Below are 21,436 nucleotides of genomic sequence, written 5' to 3' on the forward strand. Positions count from 1 at the left end.
ACCAGCATGAACAAATATGAAAAATGTTGAAGAAAAGCCAAAAAAAACCCTCCAAATCCTTAGGGAAATGAATTTCTGTGATAGAAAAGGTGAACATGGTACCCAGGAGAACATGATCCAAGTTTCGATCGCACGGATACGGCCGCCATGTTGACTTTTTCAATCATACCTTGAGTAGGGTGCCAAAGAGCATTCTAATCATTTGGTTAGACTAGAATAGAATAACAGAGTTGGAAGGGACCTTGGAGGTCTTCTAGTCCAACCCGCTCCCAAACAGGAAACCGTACACTATTTCAGACCAATGATTATCCAACATCTTCTTAAAAACTTCCAGTGTTGGAGCATTCACAACTTTTGGAGGCAAGTTGTTCCACTGATTAATTGTTTTAACTGTCAGGAAATTTCTCCTTAGTTCTAAATTGCTTCTCTCCTTGATTTGTTTCCACCTATTGCTTCTTGTCCTACCCTCAGGTGCTTTGGAGAATAGCTTGACTCCCTCTTCTTTGTGGCAGCCGCTGAGATATTGGGGCACTGCTATCATGCCTCCCCTAGTCCTTCTTTTCATTAAACTATACATACCCAGTTCCTGCAACTGTTCTTCATGTTTTAGTCTCCAGTCCCCTAATCATCTTTGTTGCTCTTCTCTGCACTCTTTCTAGAGTTAGTTTCCACATCTTTTTTACATTGTGGCGACCAAAACTGAATGCAGTATTCCAAGTGTGGCCTTACCAAGGCATTATAAAGTATTAAGCGTTCACATGATCTTGATTCTATCTCTCTGTTTATGCAGCCTAGAAGTGTGTTGGCTTTTTTGGCAGCTGCTGCACACTGTTGGCTCCTATTTAAATGGTTGTTCACTAGGACTCCAAGGTCCCACCTATACTGTACCTGTGCATTTTGTTTTTCTTGCCTAAATGTAGAGCCTTACTTTTTTCACCATTGAATTTCATTTTGAGAGAACCTTGTGAGAATAACAACGGGTGGACAACACCCACCCACTTACATTTGATCTGCTGGTGCCAAAAATCATTAGCATAGTTGGCTGACAATTCGAGTCAAGAAAAACTCAATAGTGTAAATCAGAGCTCTTCAAACTTGGCAACTTTAAGATTTGTGGACTTTGCTGGCCGGAGAATTCTGGGAGTTGAAGTCCACAAGTCTTAAAGTTGCCAAGTTTGGGGACCCCTGGTGTAAATCTTAAATAGGTTTAACATTTTCCCTTATAAATGTTTACACATAAGCCCCAAAACAGTAAACTAGAGAATTGCATCTTCTTTGCTGGAACTCCATCCAGCTTCAGTACATATTGCACGAAAGATGAAATTTCAAGCATGAACTCAGATCAGATCTTGCCTGCTTTCCTTTTTTACGAATCTCCCGCCAGCCAGCAGGTTTTCGGGTCTCTGCCGTGCATACGTGGGAAGCGGGACGCATGTGGGAAATGCGCACACACATGTGGGGGGGTGAAGAGGCGCATGCATGGTGGGTTGCTCACATTGCATTCTGGGGCCTTGTGCTGTGCCCCCGCACCGCATTTTGGCTTCCAGGTTGCTTCAGGATGCCTTCCAGACCCAAAACAGGGCACGGGGGTGGGGTGGGGGCATTTTAGGCCTGGAAAGTCTCCTGTACCAACCTGGAAGTAAAAAATGGGTGAGGGGGGTGGGCCGCAAGCGTGGGGGTCATTCATGCATGTGCAGGGGGGCTGGGGGAGAGTGTGGGGGTCACGGCGGGGGTCATGTGTGCATGCATAGGGGTCAAGACACGTGGGGGGTGTACAAGTGCATGCGCAGGGCACGCACATTGCATTTTGGGTGCATGCACACACTTTCGGCCTGCAACGACAAAAAGGTTAGCCATCCCTGGTCTAGTCTAACAAAGAGAAGAATTAGGGGAGGCAATGACAACAGTCTTCCCATCTTTGAAGAGGGGATTGACCTTTTCTCCAAAGCACCTGAGGACAAGAAGTAACAGATGGAAGATTGTCAAAGAGAAAGATTTAACCCTAACCCTAACCTAATCAAGGAGAGAAGCAACCTAGGACTAAAACATATGAGGAACGGTTGCAGGAACTGGGTATGTCTAGTTTAATAGAAAGAAGGACTAGGGGAGACATGATAGCAGTGTTCCAATATCTCAGGGGTTGCCACAAAGAAGAGGGAGTCAAACTATTCTCCAAGGCATCTGAGGGTAGAACAAGAAGCAATGGGTGGAAACTAATCAAGGAGAGAAGCAACTTAGAACTGAGGAGAAATTTCCTGACAGTTAGAACAATTAACCTGTGGAACAACTTGCCTCCAGAAGTTGTGGATGCTCCATCACTGGAAGTTTTCAAGAAGAAATTGGACAGCCATTTATTTGTCTGGAAAGATACAGGGCCGTGGTGGCAAACGTATGGCACATGTGCTGGAAACGGCACGCAGAGCCATCCTGCGTGGGATGCGTGGCCTGGCTGGTCCCTCCTCCCCATTCCTGTGTGCCGGCCAGCTGGCCTTTATGTACGCAGGAGTACCAAAACCCAGAAGAGCAGCAGTCCGTCGTGCATGCGCGCGCAAATACCCGAACTTCTCGCGGGATGGTTTTTACGTGCCATTTCCAGCACGCAGGTCGGCACGCGGTGGCGAAAAAGGTTAGCCCTCACTGAAATAGTGTCTCATACTTGAGCAGGCAGTTGGATTAGAAGACAATCAAGGTCCCTTCCAACTCTGTTATTCTGTTCTGTTCTGTTTTGTTCTTTTCCACATTCCACTATCCAGAAAGTAGCATGGAAGGGTGGGGGGAAACCTGCCCTGACTCCTACGGGAAGCCATCTCTGAGTAGATTGTTCCCATTGGCCTCATCCACCTTTTCTAATTTAGATAATGTTCTGGTCTGCACAGTGCTTGAGATTCAATTCTGGAGGAGGGGAGTGCTTTGCAGTATAGAGAGTGCAAAATGCAGAATCTGCCAAAGTCTTCTTAGAGCACACATATCCAGGATTGTGTGGCTCCTAGAAATAAATCCATCTGTCTTAATGAGTCAACAAGAGTTGCTTCATTCATACTTTTCTGCATTCTTTTCAGAATTGAATCTGCAACATCGTACTACCGTATGTGAAGTGCGTGGGTTTTTAGTCCAGTTATGGACACATACAATTTGTTTCTTTAAATTCAACTAATTGTCTCTTCGGAAAGGTCGGCAGTTCGGGGCCGCATAACGGCGCCGCATAACAGAGTGAGCTCCTGTCACTTGTCCCAGCTTCTGTCAACCTAGCAGTTCGAAAGCATGTAAAAAATGCAAGTAGAAAAATAGGGACCACCTTTGGTGGGAAGGTAACAGCCTTCCGTGCACCTTCGGCGTTTAGTCATGCCGGCCACATGACCACAGAGATGTCTTCGGACAGTGCTGGCTCTTCGCCTTTGAAACCGAGATGAGCACCGCCCCGTAGAGTCGGGAAGGGATTGCACATATGTGCAAGGGGAACCTTTACATTTGTTGGAAGAAATGTCCTTCTGGGTTCAGTTCCAAGTAGGGAAAAAGACCCTGGAAACATGGAGGCTACTTGGAAAGATGGTTTAATGGTGGACAGGATCACATGGCTTGAGCTCCTGAACAGAAAAGGGGGATCATATGCTTCCAGATGTTGGGTGAAGAAGAAAAGAAAGAAAAAAGGGGCTTGCTGAGAGTTCCTGAGTTTTTTATACTCTCTGTTCGGCCCCACCTCTCTTTTTCCTGTTCCTGTGTAAGAAAGGTATTCTGATTGGTTGTCAGACTCCCAGGGGCGGGGGGTCTTAGCTAACTTTGTAGGTTGTGTGTCTTTTGAGTCCCAAGCTTGGCTGAGCATTGCTTCTTCCCAGGCGCCCTTTGGTGAGGTGGGTAAAAGGCTAATACTATCATGCCTTAATCCCATCACCCTGGAGCTGAAGGGGGGGAGATATTTGTTACGTAGAATAGACTGGCTCAGGCATTTTAATGGCCCATTGACAAATCTGGGGGCTATTAAGAGTGAGTCTGTTTCCCGACTAAGACATGTTTCTCTATTTCTTATCCAGGGAAATATAATATTCTGCCTTTTCAATATTTCCCAGGATATTTCATTTTTCTAGGAGAGGGGTGGGTTTTTACTTTCTACACCTTTACCTTCGTTGTCTCTTGGAAAGTGACACACACACACAGTGTTTATATTTAGTGTGGGGGGGGAAGAGCTCTGATTGGCAATGCACTTTTTAACTCATATAATTGAGTGATTGCTGTCTTCCACTTTTCTCGTGATGAGCTGCCAGGTAAACTTGATTAATGAACAAAAATAAATCATATCAAAATATTGCAAGCTAATATACAACAGCTTAATTTCAGAAATTCCTTTCCAAGGCACGCAACTACACTCTGAATTACGGTGATTTTATAATGACAGGGTTTGGAGCCATGCTAAAGCCATATTCTCTAGTTCTGACTTGCTACAGGCCATTCCTCACTTAGCAAACCTTAAAGAAAAAAAAAAAAAATAAGAGCGAGGGAATATAATTAACTTTCTCCCACTGTGAGCACACAGACCCCGATCAAAACCATAATGAAGGAAGATGGATGTTCAGTGTTAATTTCCAGCAGAAGCCATCAAATGGAGTTAGCAGTGCACCAACTATATTTCTGGGCTTCTTGTATTTCTCAGAATTTTCCAGCTGGTGTCAATTTAACGTTAATTAAGATTAATTGTATTTCTCTAGGGCACAAAGAGGGGCTCCTCTATAATAGATGTAGAGTTGAAAAACGATAAGGCAAGCTTGTCCCTGCTATCGCTTGGCTGAGACAGCAGTCTACAGAAACAGAATATTTCATACAATGCCGCCTATGTCCCCCCAAATCCCATACATTACATTGAAATCTTCACAAGAGTTTTGAAAGTTAGAGGATAGATTAATCTAGGCCTGGGTCTCTCATTTAGCTGAGAAGTTCTGGGAATTGAGGTCCACACATCATAAAGTTGCCAAGTTTTAGAAACTTTATCCTGCTTAGACACTAACTCAGAAAATTGCTGAGACAAGGTTCAGGAAGATAGCAAGAGCACTTAGACTTATATACCGCTTCCCAGTGCTTCCCAGCCCTCTCTGAGTGGTTTACAGAGTCAGCATATTGCCCCCCCAAAATCTGGATCCTCATTTTACCCACCTCAGAAGGATGGAAGGCTGAGTGAACCTGGAGCCTGTTGAGATTCGATCTGCCAAACTACTGGCAGCCGGTGATCAGCAGAGGTAGCCTGCAGTACTGCACTCTAACCACTGTGCCATGGGGGCTCTTCATGGTTCTCCAGGACAGGATCTTTCATCCATCTGTGTTAAGGCAACTCTTGCATTCTCCGTATTTCAGAAATTGTAGCTCTTTTTTAAACATTGCTTAGCCATTCTTGTATCCTTAATATTTGCATTTTAAAACTTTTCCAACCACTTTTTTTTCCTGGGTCACATGACTGATATTAATCCCAGATCTTAAATTGATGTGTTATTTTTTTTTAAAAAAAAATAGTTGGGTACTATGTCCTATAGTTGTGTCCTTCCATTCTCTATTAATTAACCCAACGTCTAAAACAGTGTTTCTCAAACTTGGCGACTTTAAGTCCTGTGGACTTCAACTCCCAGAATCCCCCAGCCAGCATAGCTGGCTGGGGAATTCTGGGAGTTGAAGTCCACAGGACTTAAAGTCGCCAAGTTTGAGAAACACTGGTCTAAAAGGACATGCTGAATTCGTCATGGTAAGAATCACTGGCTTAACTCTCTATCTCTTTTATTACATACTGATCGTCAAAAAAACAACAACCCCGAACCAGTAGTCCTCCAGTATACAACTCCCAATAGCCACAATCGGCATATTCAAAGTTGAAAAAAGCTGGGAATTTTAATTCAACAGTATCTGCCAATACAAGTTTCCCATCCCTGGCTTAATGCTGTGTTGGATGTCTATTGTATGGAATTCCACATTTGTAAAAAAAAAAAAAAGTACCGTATTTTTTGGACTATAAGACACACCGGTGTATAAGACGCACCAAGATTTTGAAGAGGTAAATAAGGAAAAAAAAGTTTTTGTCCTCCCCATCCCCAGAAGCACTCTGCAGGCTTCAGCAGGGCTGGGGTAAGGCAAAAACACGGCCGTTTTGGTGGAAAATGGCCTGTTTTTCGCTCGTTTTTCACCAAAACAAAAATGGGATGTGGGGGTGGGGCTTCGGGAGGCCAAAAATGGCTATATTCGGTCTATAAAATGTATCAACATTTCCACGCTCTTTTAGGGAGGGAAAAGGTGTGTCTTATACTCCGAAAAATACGGTAGATAATTGTACTATGTATTCCTTTCAATATATGGAAGTTTCTCTTGAGTCCCATTCCTTGGAATGGTGTTTCTTCCACTGTTTCTCCGTGAAAGGACAACCAAACTTTCTGTCTCTCTACTTTGCATGTTGAAGGAGGGATCATCAGACACACTGAATCACCGCACACTGAAGTCTAAGCATACCCATCACTCTTTGTAAAGCTCAATCCCTTGATTATCCTTATCGCCTTTTTCTGGATCTTCTCCACAACTTCTCTGAACCTTTGCCCAGAGCTTTGCGTAGTCCTTGAGATGGAGTTTCACCAGAGCAAAACATCATTTAAGATCCTAATAATCCATATTATCTTTCGCTACCAGACCGTATTTGGTTCTGCAGTAGATAACAGTCATCTCTCTAAACCTGGCTCTTTCTCTCTCTCCCTTCCCTAGCTTGCTCGCTACACCAAAGAAGGATTTCTGCATTTAGGAGCTCTTGGGACCACCATCTTGCTCCCAGATACCCGCTGCCTGGTGGATAACGTGAAGAGTAAACTCCCTCAGCTGCTTGACTGCGAGAAAGTCAAGAGCAGCCTCCACAAGCGTTGGAGTTTTATACAGGTTCATGCTTCTCTTTTTTTTTTGCAATTATTTTCATATGAATTGTTTGTGGGAAGCCTTTTTTTTTTTAAAGCAACAGTCCGTGATCAAAATCACTCCTGCAGCTGGAACATATGAATAACTATAACCCTAGCCAGATCTTCCCTTCTGTAAGTTATCCATCCTCTTCCAGTGATGGGCTTCTGCCGGTTTTACTACCAGTTTGCAACCTCCGTGTGCACTGTTCAATGCAAATTGTTCTTTGCTCATGCACAGAACAATTTACAGTGAACTGCGCATGCGCAGTCACTAAAATCCAAAATGGTGGCAGCCCAGTGGTGGTGAGGGAACCAGTTCAGGAACATGGCAGGCCTGGGTCGCTACCAGTTCTGTAACCCAGGCCTGAATTCCACTACCGGTTTAGCCGAACTGGGCCGAACCGGGAGCAATCCACTTCTGCCTTCTTCCAATAAAATCACAGGGAGAGGTTTGATGACCTTTACAGATTTTCTGCAAAGATTGTTAAAAAAAAATAATGATGCTTATTCTCAAAAGATCCATACCCTAAGCTTTCTAATCTTCTTTTTTTTTTCCAGCCAGCTGTTTCTGAAATACTTTTAGAATGGGGCTAGGTGTCTACGGGGATTCTCAGTCATCCAATGCATGGTTATTTCAAAAGTGCTTTTTTTTTTCAAAAGGCAATTGGGCTATGTTTTTTTTTCCCCCTTTGAGGAAGAAAAAGAGGTTTCGCTTCCCACCCAGGAAGCTTCATCAGTTCTGACTGGATGGACAGTTGGGATGTCAGAAGTAATTCTTTCATCCACCCCATCATCCTGTCAGAAATGATTAAGCTTCTTGGATGTCTACTTTCTCAAAGACAAAAACATAGTCTAATTGTCTTTTGAAAAAAGCCTTAGTATACCACTCTATAAAGCCTTAGTAAGTCCACACCTAGAGTACTGCATCCAGTTTTGGTCACCACACTATAAAAAAGATATAGAGACTCTAGAAAGAGTACAGAGGAGAGCAATCAAGATGATTAGGAGACTGGAGATTAAAACATACAATGAACAATTGCAGGAACTGGGCATAGTCTAGTGAAGAGAAGGACCAGGGGAGACATGAGAGCAGTGTTGCAATATTTGAGGGGCTGCCACAGAGTTGAAGGGGTCAAACTATTCTCCAAAGCACCTGAAGGCCAAACAAGGAATAATGGATGGAAACTGATCAAGGAGAGATTCAACCTAGAAATAAGAAGAAATCTTCTGACCGTGAGAACAATCAACCAATAGAACAGCTTTCCTTTGGAAGTTGTGGGAGCTTCATCACTGGAGGCTTTCAAGAAGAAACTGGAAGAAGAAATTGGCCCTTCATCGTCTCCAAACTGGTTTTGATCACTGATTGCAAAGGGTGTTTTAATTTAAAGGAGAAGAAAGGGCTGGAAGACTACTTGGCCATCTCATTAAAATTATATATCTTCCTTAAAATGTTGCATCCTTTCTAGTGATGAACTGAAAGCCATCTCCCATTCTCTCCTATGTACATACCTTCAACATTCAGTAAAGAGCCAGTTTTGAATACACAATTTATTACCTAGTTTTGATAAAAGTGAGGCTAAAACAGATGGCATTTCAAAACAAAAACAAACAGCCACCCACTTTGTGAGCGGAGCCAAAAGTAACAATGAATGGAATATGCCCCAAACAATTATTCAGTTATCTTTGCCACGCTGATGCTTGTAAGCCACTGAAATTAGACCTACCTAAAACTAAACAGAGGATTTCAGCTGATTCCAGCCTGTCTCAGCTGTATTAACTTTAATTTTAATGCAGTGATGTTTCCATAGCTGTTTCATAATATATGAAGCGGCCCTGCGCTAAATCAAACCAGCTATTCTAGTGCATTATTATGAAGTACATTCTATGAGATTATGGGAGCTTGTTTGGAGTTGGGCTATCTTCAGTTAGTATGCGGAATCTGAGAATTCTCTTTTGTTGCCTTGGTGCAAAATAAGTGTGGGCATCACAATCACACACACACACACACACGTTAGAATTCTGGAAGCTTCCTAATTTCCTACCAAAACCACCCTTGCCTGCATTGGAGAGATTTCCCAACATTAACTAAACAAGGATGGAAGCTGAAACATTTGAAAGCAAAGGAGGTGTGCTCCTCCTTTCTCTCAGATATACAGTATAACTGTCCTGCCTAGATTATTTGGCTGTAGTATGAAATAACACCGTGTGCAGAGACATATGTGTTGTTGTTGGTGATGATGATCAGAGGTGATATTAAGGCTAGCAAGTCTGGCTGCAAAACCTAAAATTGACACCAGTGGCAGCAAAAGTTTAGAATGTTATATCGCTTTGCTGCCATCTAATGGTAAATCCAGTTACAGCAAGGCAAACCTGGTAATTTTTTTTAGCCTGAAGCTATAGGACAGTGATAGCTAACCTTTTCTGAACCGAGTGCCCAAAGTACACATGCCGGAACCCCCAAAATGCAATGCATGTGTGGGTCCCACGCATGCACCCCATCCCACGCATGCATGCTCACCATATGCGCCTCCTGTGGGGGTCCCCCGCAAACCCCTACGCATGCATGTGCACTCCCCTCATATGTCCCCCACATGCGTGGCAGAGATCCGACAACCAGACGGCTGTCAGGAGGCATGCGTGCATGCGCGGCGAAGCTGAACTGGGGCACCGACTCACATGCCCACAGAGAGGGTGCTGCATGCCACCTGTGGCATGTGTGCCATAGGTTTGCTGTCACAGCTATAGGACAATATCATTTAAAAATCCCAACTGGCATGGGAATTGTACTCTGACCCATTAAAAGGTGATGGATGTAAGCACTGATTTATTTCTCTCTCTCTCTCTCTTAAACATAATCCAGCATGGTGCAATCCTAAACAAAGGGACAGGACGCTGCTTGGAAGTTGAAAATAAAGGCACATCAGGTATGGATCTTATTCTCCGCAGCTGCACAGGTCAAAGGTGGACTATTAAACATTTTATCAAGTAGAGAGCTTATTATCAAATGTTCAAGATTTCTTCAGACTGAATTCTCACCAGAGGAGACATTTTTTATCAAACCTTCAAGGGAAGGTATTTTGAGTTGTTGTTGGGTTTTTTTTTTTTACATTTTATTTATTTGAACTTCGGTTATCTCTCTGCCAAACTTTGACTGACGGACAGAATGAAAACATTCCAGATCTACAGTTGTCGCTATCCTGAAGGCTCAAGGAACATCTTGACTTAAGGACAGCAATGAAAGCTTACAAACATTTCCAAAAAAATAACCCAAATCCCCACTCCAGATATACAGGACCAGCACATTATATTTGAGGTTCAGAGATGAAACTTTGGATATTCTTCTTTTTGAATGCACACAATCTTGGAAATGAGATAATATATTAATATGGAATACCATGTCAAAAGATTTTTTTAAAAAAGCCAGTCATCTTCCATGAAGGTAGCACGAGATGTCTATCACCGCCTCATTTTGGAAGTTTCAAGTGCTCTGGAGTTCTAGAAGGACATTTTATAAACTTTTTGAAGAATGTGTTCTTTACACCAAGCACACCACGTTGTTCTCAGTTTCATGTGACTAGTTCAAAGAGGAGCCAGAATGATCCTGAAATGTTATGGAGTACCAGGGATGTCAATGCAACCAGGGTTTAAAAGAAGACATATGCAGCAACAGAAAAACATGGACTCTCCCATTGCCGTGAATGGACCCTAACCTCTGTATTACTCCCATGGAAATTTCCCCACACACATTAAACCAATTTGTTTGTGAAAGATACAGCCATAAAGGATCGTTTCTGAAATTGTATATATCACAGTGGAGTTGTGTAAGAAATATAAGAGCCTAAATAACAGGCTAAAAAAAAAATAGATGGTTATGGAAAAAAATCTATTTGTGTGGACGCTAGGAGTCCAAAATGACTTTGATGGTACATAATCAGTCAATATGGTAGAGAAGTGTAGATTTTAAAAAATAAAAGTGGAAAGGGGAAAATTTCATCACAAAGAGCATATGTTTACAAAAAAAAAAATCTTGGAGGGAATTTCCATTAAAAAGCTGTTACTTCAGCAGAAAATATATATAATATTATTGAATATTTGCAGAAAGTTATGTTTGAAAATTTATGCAAATAACTGATTTAAACAAATCGATAAATGAGACAGGTTCTGTCTTGCTAGAACATATCCTGGGCCAGATGTTTGCTGATTATATATATATATTTGTTTTCGTAGATTCTCAATCTTACATGGGAAAAGACCCGAATACAACAAAGCCAGCATAAATATAAAAAGGCAACATTAAAAATATGGTTTTCTGCCCGGATGGTCTCCTGTAGTGAGCCGATAGACAGAACGGGGGAATAGTGAGTTCCCTCCCATATTTGGGCATACCAGGAGTTGTAACACAAATTCATACCTATTTCCTTGGCTCAGCTGATAAGGAGGAGAGCCTGTGGCTTAGTGGCTAATACGTTTGCCTAATATGTAATACAGCCCAGGTTCGAATCCCAGTAAGGGTATGGCTAGCTGATGAGAGCTAAATAGCTGGAAATAGATCTATACTAGTCTCCCTTTATTTATTTATCAGCACAAATACAACACAAATATAAAAAGGCAACATTAAAAATATGGTTTTCTGCCTGTAGTGAGCCGATAGACAGAAAGGGAGCCAACAGAATTGCAATTAGTGCTTTCTAAGGATCAAATTCCCTGCCCTTTGTCATTCTTAAAAAGAGAGTACACTGTTTCCAATTATTAGTCGATGATCCTCATGTTTTCATGAGGAACTGTATTTCTCCAAAGTTCCCTATAAGCAAAGGGATTGTTTTTGCTTCAGTGTATGTGGAATGTGAAATATGCAATCTTAATTTAAAGAAAAAATCCTATGAAAATGTGCTTAGAAACAAACAAACAAAAACTCACACTGTTTCTTACTTGGAGCGCAATCCCTCGTCATGATTTTGGCATGTGTTGATGGGTTTCCTTAACCATTGGCTAATTTAAATTCAGCACAGTTGGTGGAAGAAAAAGAAAAAAAAGGTTCTTTAAAACATTTTTTTTTTCTTTCTCTCTGGGCATCCAATTAAATATTCCAAGATCTAAAATTCTGGATGAAAGAGGGTTCTCACATGACATATTCATGCCATTTAAACACTTAAGAGTTTGCATCTGGATAATATGCTAAGAGGAAGGGATGCAGTGACTTAGTGGCTAAGCTTGTCAATCAGAAAAGTCAGCAGTTCAGCGGTTTGAATCCCTAGTGCCACATAACAGAGTGAGCTCCTGTTCCTTGTCCCAGCTTCTGCCAACCTAGCAGTTCTAAAGCATGTAAAAATATCACCTTTGGTGGGAAGGTAACAGCATTCTGTGCGCCTTCGGCATTTAGTCATGCCGGCCACATGACCACGGAGACATCTTTGGACAGTGCTGGATCTTCTGCTTTGAAACAGAGATGAGCACCGTCCCCTAGAGTCAGGAATGACTAGCACATATGTGAGAGGGTAGCCTTTACCTTTCAATATGCTAAGAATGGATTGTGTTGATCTTTTTTAGTTTCTTTATGGCCTAACCCGATGTGCATCCTGCTTGGTTGATTTCTGTGCAATGAATTCTACAAACCCAGAAAACTGGGTTAATTCAGTAATCAGGCTAAATGGTTGTGAATGCAGTTGTTATTCAATTTGTTTAATTAAATTCTTTAATTTTCAAAACCAATCACCATAGGATATGTTCAAGGTCTATCAACAGCTATTAGCTTTGATGGCGTAAAAGGAATGTCCATATTCAGATGACTTACTGTGTTAAATACCACTGGAAACAGAGCATCAACAGAGACATTCTGCTAACTGCTAAATATTTCTGATACACATTATTGGTTGCACAGGAAAACAGAGCATTAGACAAGATAACATTTTGGCACAATTCAACATTTTATCTTGTACTATAGATAGTACAGGGATGCGGTAGCTCAGTGGCTAAAAAGCTGAGCTTGCCGATCAGAAATGTTGGCAGTTTGGCGGTTCGAATCCCTAGCGCCGAATAACGGAGTGAGCTCCCATTACTTGTCCCAGCTCCTGTCAACCTAGCAGTTCGAAAGCACGTAAAAATTCAAGTAGAAAAATAGGAACCACCTTTGGTGGGAAGGTAACAGCGTTCCGTGCGCCTTAGGTGTTTCATCATGCCGGCCACATGACCACAGAGACGTCTTCGGATAGCGCTGGCTCTTCGGCTTTGAAACGGAGATGAGCATCGCCCCCTAGAGTCGAGAACAACTAGCACATATGTGCAAGGGGCACCTTTACCTTTACCTTATAGATAGTTCTTGATTTATTTCCAATCACTCCAGAACAACTTACAACCTGCTTTCAACCTGGCCACACTCACATACACACACAAAGAAAACATACCATAGGGTCATGTGAACATATTTTGGTCACTTGGCAACTAGTCTGCATTTGTGGTTGTTTGCACATGACCACAATTGCCAATGCTTTGGGCAAGAAACCACCATTTACTTGTGTTTTCAGGGGGGGTGGGAGGGAGTAGAATGGGTTTGCTTAATGACTGCCCCATTCATTATTGACTGTCGCAAAATGGGTTGTAAAATTGGGCATGGTGACCCGCTTAATGACCGACACAATTTACAGCCATCATTTCAGGCTCAGTCACCCCAACTGTACATCACGGAGTACCTGTATATTATCTGATTTGATGTACCGGTAGCACCAGCAATCAAAGCCATTGAATAGATGAAAGGGATAACAGATTGAAAACCAACACACAAAACCCTCCACTTAAAAGAAGCAATTAAAACATTTCTTTTTAAAAAAAAAAGTTTAAAATGTCATCATTAACATTTAAAAGCTCATATAAAAAGGTGTTTTGCAGGTGCTTTATAAAGCTAATAAAGATGTCAAGCTCCCAATGTTTCAGGGAATGCATGCTAGAGAACGGGGGGGGGGGGGGCTCAATTACAGATAATTGTAGGCAAGCTACTCGAATAAGCTTAGTAAAAGTGAAGGTTCCTATAGGGGGTTTTCTTTCAAAAGCATGCTGGGATGTGGAGTTCTGGGAGCTGAAGTCCATGTATCTTAAAAGTTGCCAAGTTTAAGCAGGAGTGGGCAACTATGACCCCTTCATGACCTGTGGACTTCAACTGCTGGGCCAGCCATGGGCCAGCTTGCTCAACTTGGGAGTTGAAATCCACAAGACATAAAAGGGCCACAGTTGCCCATCACTGGCTTTAAGGGTCATCACCTACATTTTCCATTTGCTCAAAAAGAAATCTATCTATCTATCTATCTATCTATCTATCTATCTATCTATCTATCTATCTATCTATCTATCTATCTATCTATCTATCTATCTATCTATCTATCATCTATCTATCTATCTATCTATCATCTATCTATCTATCATCTATCTATCTATCTATCTATCTATCTATCTATCTATCTATCTATCATCTATCCATCCATCCATCCATCCATCCATCTCCATCTAATCTATATATGTCCATCTATTATTATTATTATTATTATTATTATTATTATTATTATTATTATTATTATTATTGCATCAACAGAAGTGTATCACAGCGGCCAGTTGTTTCGCCGGATTTGGCATTAATTACTAGTCGGGCCCCACCCAGGGGCCTAGGACGTCGTAACGTATTTTCGTAATATGTGTGCAGATCCAAGCAGTGCAGCCTTTTGCATTTGACTGATGGTGATTTTGTCAATTTTTAACTGTTTTAAATGTAATTCCAGTGCTTTTGGAATAGCACCCAGTGTGCCGATTACCACTGGAATTACCACTGCTGGTTTGTGCCATAATCGTTGGATTTCGATTTTTAAGTCCTGGTATTTCGCGATTTTTTCATATTCCTTCTCGGCGACCCTGCTATCACCTGGTATTGCGATGTCTATGATTGTAACCTTATTTTTCTCAACCAGTGTGATGTCTGGTGTATTATGCGCCAGTATTTTATCCGTTTGTATGCGAAAATTCCACAAGATCTTGACCATCTGACTCTCGATGACTTTTTCAGGCTTATGTTCCCACCAGTTTGCTGCTGTTTTAATATTATAATTTTTGCACAAATTCCAGTGGATCATTTGTGCCACTGAATTGTGCCGCATTTTATAGTCAGTCTGCGCGATTTTTTTACAGCAGCTGAGTATGTGGTCAACAGTTTCATCAACTTCTTTGCAGAGTCTGCATTTGGCATCATCAGAGGATTTTTCTATTTTGGCCTTAATGGCATTTGTTCGGATAGCTTGTTCTTGCGCAGCCAGGATTAGTGACTCTGTTTCTTTCTTTAATGTACCTGCTGTTAACCATAACCAAGTTTTTTCACTGTCCACTTTATCTTTTATTTTTTCCAGAAATTGGCCATGCAATGCTTTGTTCTGCCAACTCTCCATTCTTAATTTTATCACATCTTTTTTGTATTCTTGTTTCGTCTGTTGGGCCTTCAATAGATTTTTGTTCTTTACTTCGATTAATAGATGTTCTTGACTTTCTTTTAAATAATCAGCCAGTGCATGTTTTTCTTCTTCAACTATTTGCTTCACTTGTAATAATCCTCTGCCACCTGATTTTCGGGGCAGGTATAGTCTATCAGTGTCACCACGTGGATGTAAACTGTAGTGCATTGTCATTAGTTTCCTGGTTTTTCGGTCCAAAATGTCCAAATCAGTTTGTGTCCAGTTAACTATACCAGCTGTGTATCTTATAACTGGTATTGCCCAGGTATTTATGGCCTTGATTGTATTTCCACCATTTAATTTAGTTTTCAAAATTTTCCTAACTCTGTTGGTGTACTCTCTTCTGACAATAGTTTTTACTTCTCCATGTTTGATGTTATCCAACTGCAAAATGCCTAAGTATTTGTAGGCTTCATTTTCATTGCATTTAATTAGTTGGCCATTGGGCATTTCAATTCCCTCACACGTAGTGATTTTGCCCCTTTTTATGGATACAGTGGCCCATTTTTCCATGCCAAACTGCATTGAAATATCGGTGCTGAATACTCGGACTGTGTTTGTCAGTGATTGGATTTCTATTTCTGACTTTCCATAGAGTTTCAAATCATCCATATATAATAAATGTGAAATTTTTTCAGCTTCTTTGGCTGTTTGGTAGCCTAATTTCATTTTTTTTAAGATTACTGATAGTGGGATCATCGCGATGATGAAGAAAAGAGGTGAAAGTGAATCACCCTGGAAAATCCCTCGCTTGATATTGACCATTCCGTAGTTCTCATTCCCTACTGCCAACTCAGTTCTCCATTGTTTCATCGCCTTTTCAGTGAAGGATGTAATATTTTTACTAATGCCAGTTGTTTCTAAGCATTTTATGATCCAACTATGTGGCAATGAGTCAAATGCTTTTTTATAATCAATCCAGACCATATTCAAGTTCGTTTTTCTTTTCTTACAATTTTCTAATATCATTTTATCAATTAGGAGCTGATCTTTTGTGCCCCTACTCCTTCTTTTGTTGCCTTTTTGCTCTACTGGCAAGATGTTGTTTGTTTCCAAATAATCCATAATGTTATCTGCAATAATGCCTGTGAGTAATTTAAAGGTTGTTGGCAAGCATGTTATTGGTCTGTAGTTTTCAGGTATTGTTCCTTTAGTTGCATCTTTCTGAATCAAGTATGTTTTTCCAGTTGTCAACTATTCATCAATTTGGCCATTTTGTAACATCTCATTCAGTTGCCTGGCCAATATTGCATGTAAACTGGTCAGATATTTGAGCCAGAAACCATGTAATTGGTCCTTTCCAGGTGATGTCCAATTCTTTACTTTTTTTACTCGATTTTTGACCATCTCAGTTGTTATTTCTAATAATTGCATTTGTTTGTTGCCAATGCTTTTCTCAAAGTCATGTATCCATTTTGCTTCCTTATTGTAGTCCTTTGCATTTTCCCACAATTCTTTCCAGAATTCAACTGTGGCCTGCTTTTCTGGTTTTTGACTTTTGGTGTCATCATTCACATTAAGACTTTGATAAAAACGCCGTTGGTCTGATTGAAATTGCTGATTTTGTTTATACTGGATGATTCGTGACTCATATCTTTCAATTTTCCTAGCTGTTGCTGTTATCTGCTGTTTTACAATTATTATTATTATTATTATTATTATTATTATTATTATTATTATTATTACTATACGATTGTTGATTCGCCGGATTTGGCATTGATTACTAGTCGGGCCCCACCCAGGGGCCTAGGACGTCGTAACGTATTTTCGTAATATACGTGCAGATCCAAGCAGTGCAGCTTTTTGCATTTGACTGATGGTGATTTTGTCAAGTTATTATTATTATTATTATTATTATTATTATCTATATGTCCATATGTCCATCCATCCATCCATGTCTGTCTGTCTATCATCTATCTATCTATCTATCTATCTATCTATCTATCTATCTATCTATCTATCTATCCATCCATCCATCCATCCATCCATCTATCTGTCCATCTGTCCATCCATCCATCCATGTCTGTCTATCATTTATCTATCTATCTATCTATCTATCTATCTATCTATCTATCTATCTATCTATCTATCTATCTATCTATCTATCTAATGTATATATATCCATCTGTTTATCCATCCATCCATCCATGTCTGTCTGTATCATCTATCTATCTATCTATCTATCTATCTATCTATCTATCTATCTATCTAATCTATATATGTCCGTCTGTTCATCCATCCATCCATGTCTCTGTCTGTCTGTCTGTCTGTCTGTCTGTCTATCTATCTATCTATCTATCTATCTATCTATCTATTCATCACATATCTCTTATCTCATCTCAGCGCTCATCATCTCACCTCTCACCTCATATTTTATCTTACCTTATATTTTATCCTATCCTATCTTTATCTATCTATCATCCATCCATCTATCTGTCTCATTCATCTATTATGTTTGTACAGACACCCATCTTAAAAACCAACTCTGAGCAGCTGCCGGTCAACAAAACAATATATTGTTTTGTTACATTAAGTAGTCCTCCACTTATGACAATCAAACCCAAAATTTCCATTGCTAAGCAAGGGTTTTCACCACAGTGGAGCACAGTACTCTCTAGTCAAGATGGAGGGTTTCGCACCAAAGGACCAGGGGTGAAATCCTACCGGTTCAGGCCGGTTCACTTGAACCAGTAGCAAAAAAATGCTTAACAAAGTAAAAAAAAAGTTCCTACTATCAGCTGTGCTGCATGATGGTAGGAACTTTTTTTATTTTTCTAAACAAGTTTTATTGGTTTTTACAAATTTTTTCAGGGAAAAAGGGTTAAAAAGGGTATAAAAATTTTTGACAGCTACATCGTGCGGGGGAGAGCAGTCCCCCCAAGTCTCGCAACTTTTACAGACAAGAATAGACAAACATCAACATTTGAATAGATATTAGCAGTTTTAAGTTTAACACTAAGTCATCAAAATATTTCAATCATTTTTTTTGTATCACTTCCGTAAAGGTGCATTATAACAACAATTGCAATAATGTTTCAAATCACTTTTGTGACCTGAATCTTCTAGTTGTTGCATCCTCCACCACCACCACCGTCTACTGGCAGAGCCTCAGCCCCTCCCTCCCTCATTTCTTGTGTACCATCCCCCATTTCATCTAGGCGAGCATTATGTTTTTTAGTGAAAGCCTCCGCCTCCACAACTGTGTTAATTCTAATTCTGCTGCCCTCCCAGAAAATCAACATGCCTTCTGGTAATAACCACCTAAACCAGACCCCTTTATTATATATATTTTTTGCTAAAGAGGAATATTTCTTCCTCTTATCTCTTACTTTCTTTGGAATCTGTTTAAGAATGGTTATTTCTTTATCTTTATATTTTAGTGGTCCTCCCCTTTGAGCTCCTAGAACCTCACCTCTTGTAGTCTTTCTAAGAAATTTAACATGAACTTCCCTTGGAACATTGTGTGTTCTTGCATATGCTGAATTAATCTATAAATCAAATCAATATCCCACCAGAGTTGTTGTTTATCTCTATTAATGTATTCTGCTAGTATTGTGGTCATAATCTCCTTAAGATCTTCGTTCTCAACTTCTGGCAAGTTTTGGAACCTAAGGAAAAAAAGACATCATTTCAAATTCCATTTTTATCATGTGATTTTCAAATTCTACATTCCCCCTTTGGATTGTCTTAACCTCGTCCCTCATCCCAACCACACCCTCCTCCAGTACACCTATTCTCTGTTCATTTCATGTGGCTTGTTGTTGCGTTTCTCTGAGCTGATCATTTAAGTCTTTCAGTTGTTTTTTCATTTCGTCCTGTCCCTTTAAGATAGGTTGAAGCATCTGGTGAATAGATAACTCCTTTGTACTCTCTTCAAGGGCTTTAGGTTGTAGAAAAGACCCCAGTTGTGACTGCTGAGTAATCGGACTAGACGTAGAAGATGTCGGGGCCGATGAGGCCTTGCCAGGCGGTAATTTTTTTGGACCCATCATGAAGCTCAGAGATAGTTATTAATCTGTGCAAAGAAATGGCATCTGTGGGGAAGCACAGCCGGTAGAGATCACAAGGCAGGCAAATCCAAGAGAGAATAAATCTTCTAGTACAGCACCAGATCAAATAGGTGAATCAAAATATTTCAAATCCAAGGGAAAAGCGTATTTAGAGAGGCTCCTGGAGATCTCTGGGGTGGAGACTAGTTCAGAGGCATAAAATCTTCCAAGGGAGGAATCTCATTCATAAAGACAAAGAAGAAGGAGGAAGTTGGCCATATTGGCTCAGCCTTTACAGGTGGTCAGGAAGCAACAAGTCCAGAGTTCCCATACATAGTTTAAGGAAGAGTTAGTTCAACCATCCTTTCTCTCGCAATTGTGGTCAAAAAATTATTCTTCCATTGTTTAGAGGAAGTGAAAGTAAGTTTTTCAACTCTCTCTCTCTCTTCTATGAGAGGGAGAGATTTTGCAAGTGCCGCTTTTCCGAGGGGGGTGGAAATTCCCCCCCTCCAATCTTAACTCTTCCAGAGGTTGAAACAAAGTTCTAAGAAAACTGCAGTTCATTAATTGAATAAAACAGTAAAAGACTTGGGGAGACTTCCCACCTCACCGCACTTCAGCTGTATCCTTCTAATTAATCATTTCCTTCCAGGCTCCGCTCGGCAAAGATGCGCGGCGGCATGCAACGCCGCCGCGCACCCCCCACGCTTCCCAACTCCTGGGGCAAAGCTGGAGACCCCCCCACGGCCGCCGCCATTCCAGGGGATCCCAGCAAGCCACCCCTATGGCAGGGCACCCCTCCAAGGCACCCTGTGCTCCCCCCAAACTTAAGGGGAGCCCACCGAAAGAGCGAGCAGCGGACGCGCATGTCTGTCACCTTCGGGGACCGGAAGTCGTCTCTGCTAGAGTGCTGGCTCTGTTGCTGCAAGCAGATTGGTTGCACTCCACACACCCACACCAGCAGCTCCGATCACGCTTTGCTCGCACAGGTATGAGGCTGAAGACACCAGCCTGAGGATGACGAGTGGGATCTATATATATATATAATACCATGGCAACGTTACTGCATTGTACAGTAGAAGCCATTTTATGGCAGTACAGTAGAAACAATTTTAAGGTACAACAGGCTGTATCTTAACAGAACACCCCCCCCCCCGGAGGGGTGTTAAGGGTGTCTTACCTCCACAGTATTTGTTTTCTGTGTACCAAGTTTGTTTGAAATCGCTTGAGGCATTCCAGAGTTATGCTGGAACATACACACACAAACACACACAAGCATTTATATATTTATATACTATATATTTTGCCATATAAAGCGACTGGGCGTATAAGATGCCCCCTACTTTCAGGCGCCCGTGAGCCGGCTGAAGGTCTCCACGCTGCCCAGCTTTTGTAGCTTGAGCTCAGTGCCTTCCTCCTCCACAATGCCAGCCAGACCTTACTAAGCCATCCCAGTGCTCATCCATCCACGGGCCCAGGCGAGGAACACAGAGGTTAGCGATTGGAAGGCCGGCGTCTGCGCTGGTGGCGGCAGGGCTTTTTGCTTGGTGGCATTGCTTTTTCTTTTGTTTTCTTTTGTTTTTTTTGGTATGGCCTTTCTTATACCCGGCGTATAAGACAACCCCTGATTTTTGAAATAATTTTTGAGGTTAAAAAGCCATCTTATACACTGGAAAATATGGTAGATAAATATTACCCCAATGCCCTAGGTGTGGTTACTGGAGACAAATCCCTCCAGTTAAACTTGTTCATTTTTTCCTTCTTTATCCCACCAATTTTCATAGTTATTGTGATTTTTTCTCCCTAAATTCATACATATCTCACTCTCCAAATCAGTGTGTGTGTGTGTGTGTGTGTGTGTGTATGAAAAAGAGAGAAGAACTTTATTTTTCATTTATAAATGCAGTAACATTGTTATGTAAACATATTCCCTTAAATTTGGGATCAAAGTATGCAGAAAAATATGACAAGAAAGAATAATTGCGATTTAATTTGTATGTTTATTGAGGAACCGAAATGCGCTAAATTCACGACTGCGAACTAAACCCATCTCCCA

General features: G+C 41.1%; 1 protein-coding gene across 2 annotated transcripts in view; it reads left to right on the plus strand.

Moving 5' to 3' along the window:
* The window catches only part of GALNT17 (polypeptide N-acetylgalactosaminyltransferase 17), a 392,841-nt gene extending 382,145 nt beyond the window's left edge, over positions 1–10,696 (plus strand). For both annotated transcript variants that reach the window (XM_081941423.1, XM_081941424.1), the window contains exons 10-11: positions 6,724–6,891; positions 9,769–10,696. In XM_081941423.1, the coding sequence (XP_081797549.1) occupies positions 6,724–6,891; positions 9,769–9,897 (297 nt within the window). In that variant the 3' untranslated portion in view covers positions 9,898–10,696. The remainder of the gene's footprint in view (positions 1–6,723; positions 6,892–9,768) is intronic.
* Positions 10,697–21,436: the final 10,740 nt, after the last annotated feature.

Source organism: Natrix helvetica (genome assembly GCF_964273705.1).
Source record: "Natrix helvetica genome assembly, chromosome: 2".
NCBI classification, from domain to species: Eukaryota; Metazoa; Chordata; class Lepidosauria; order Squamata; family Natricidae; genus Natrix; species Natrix helvetica.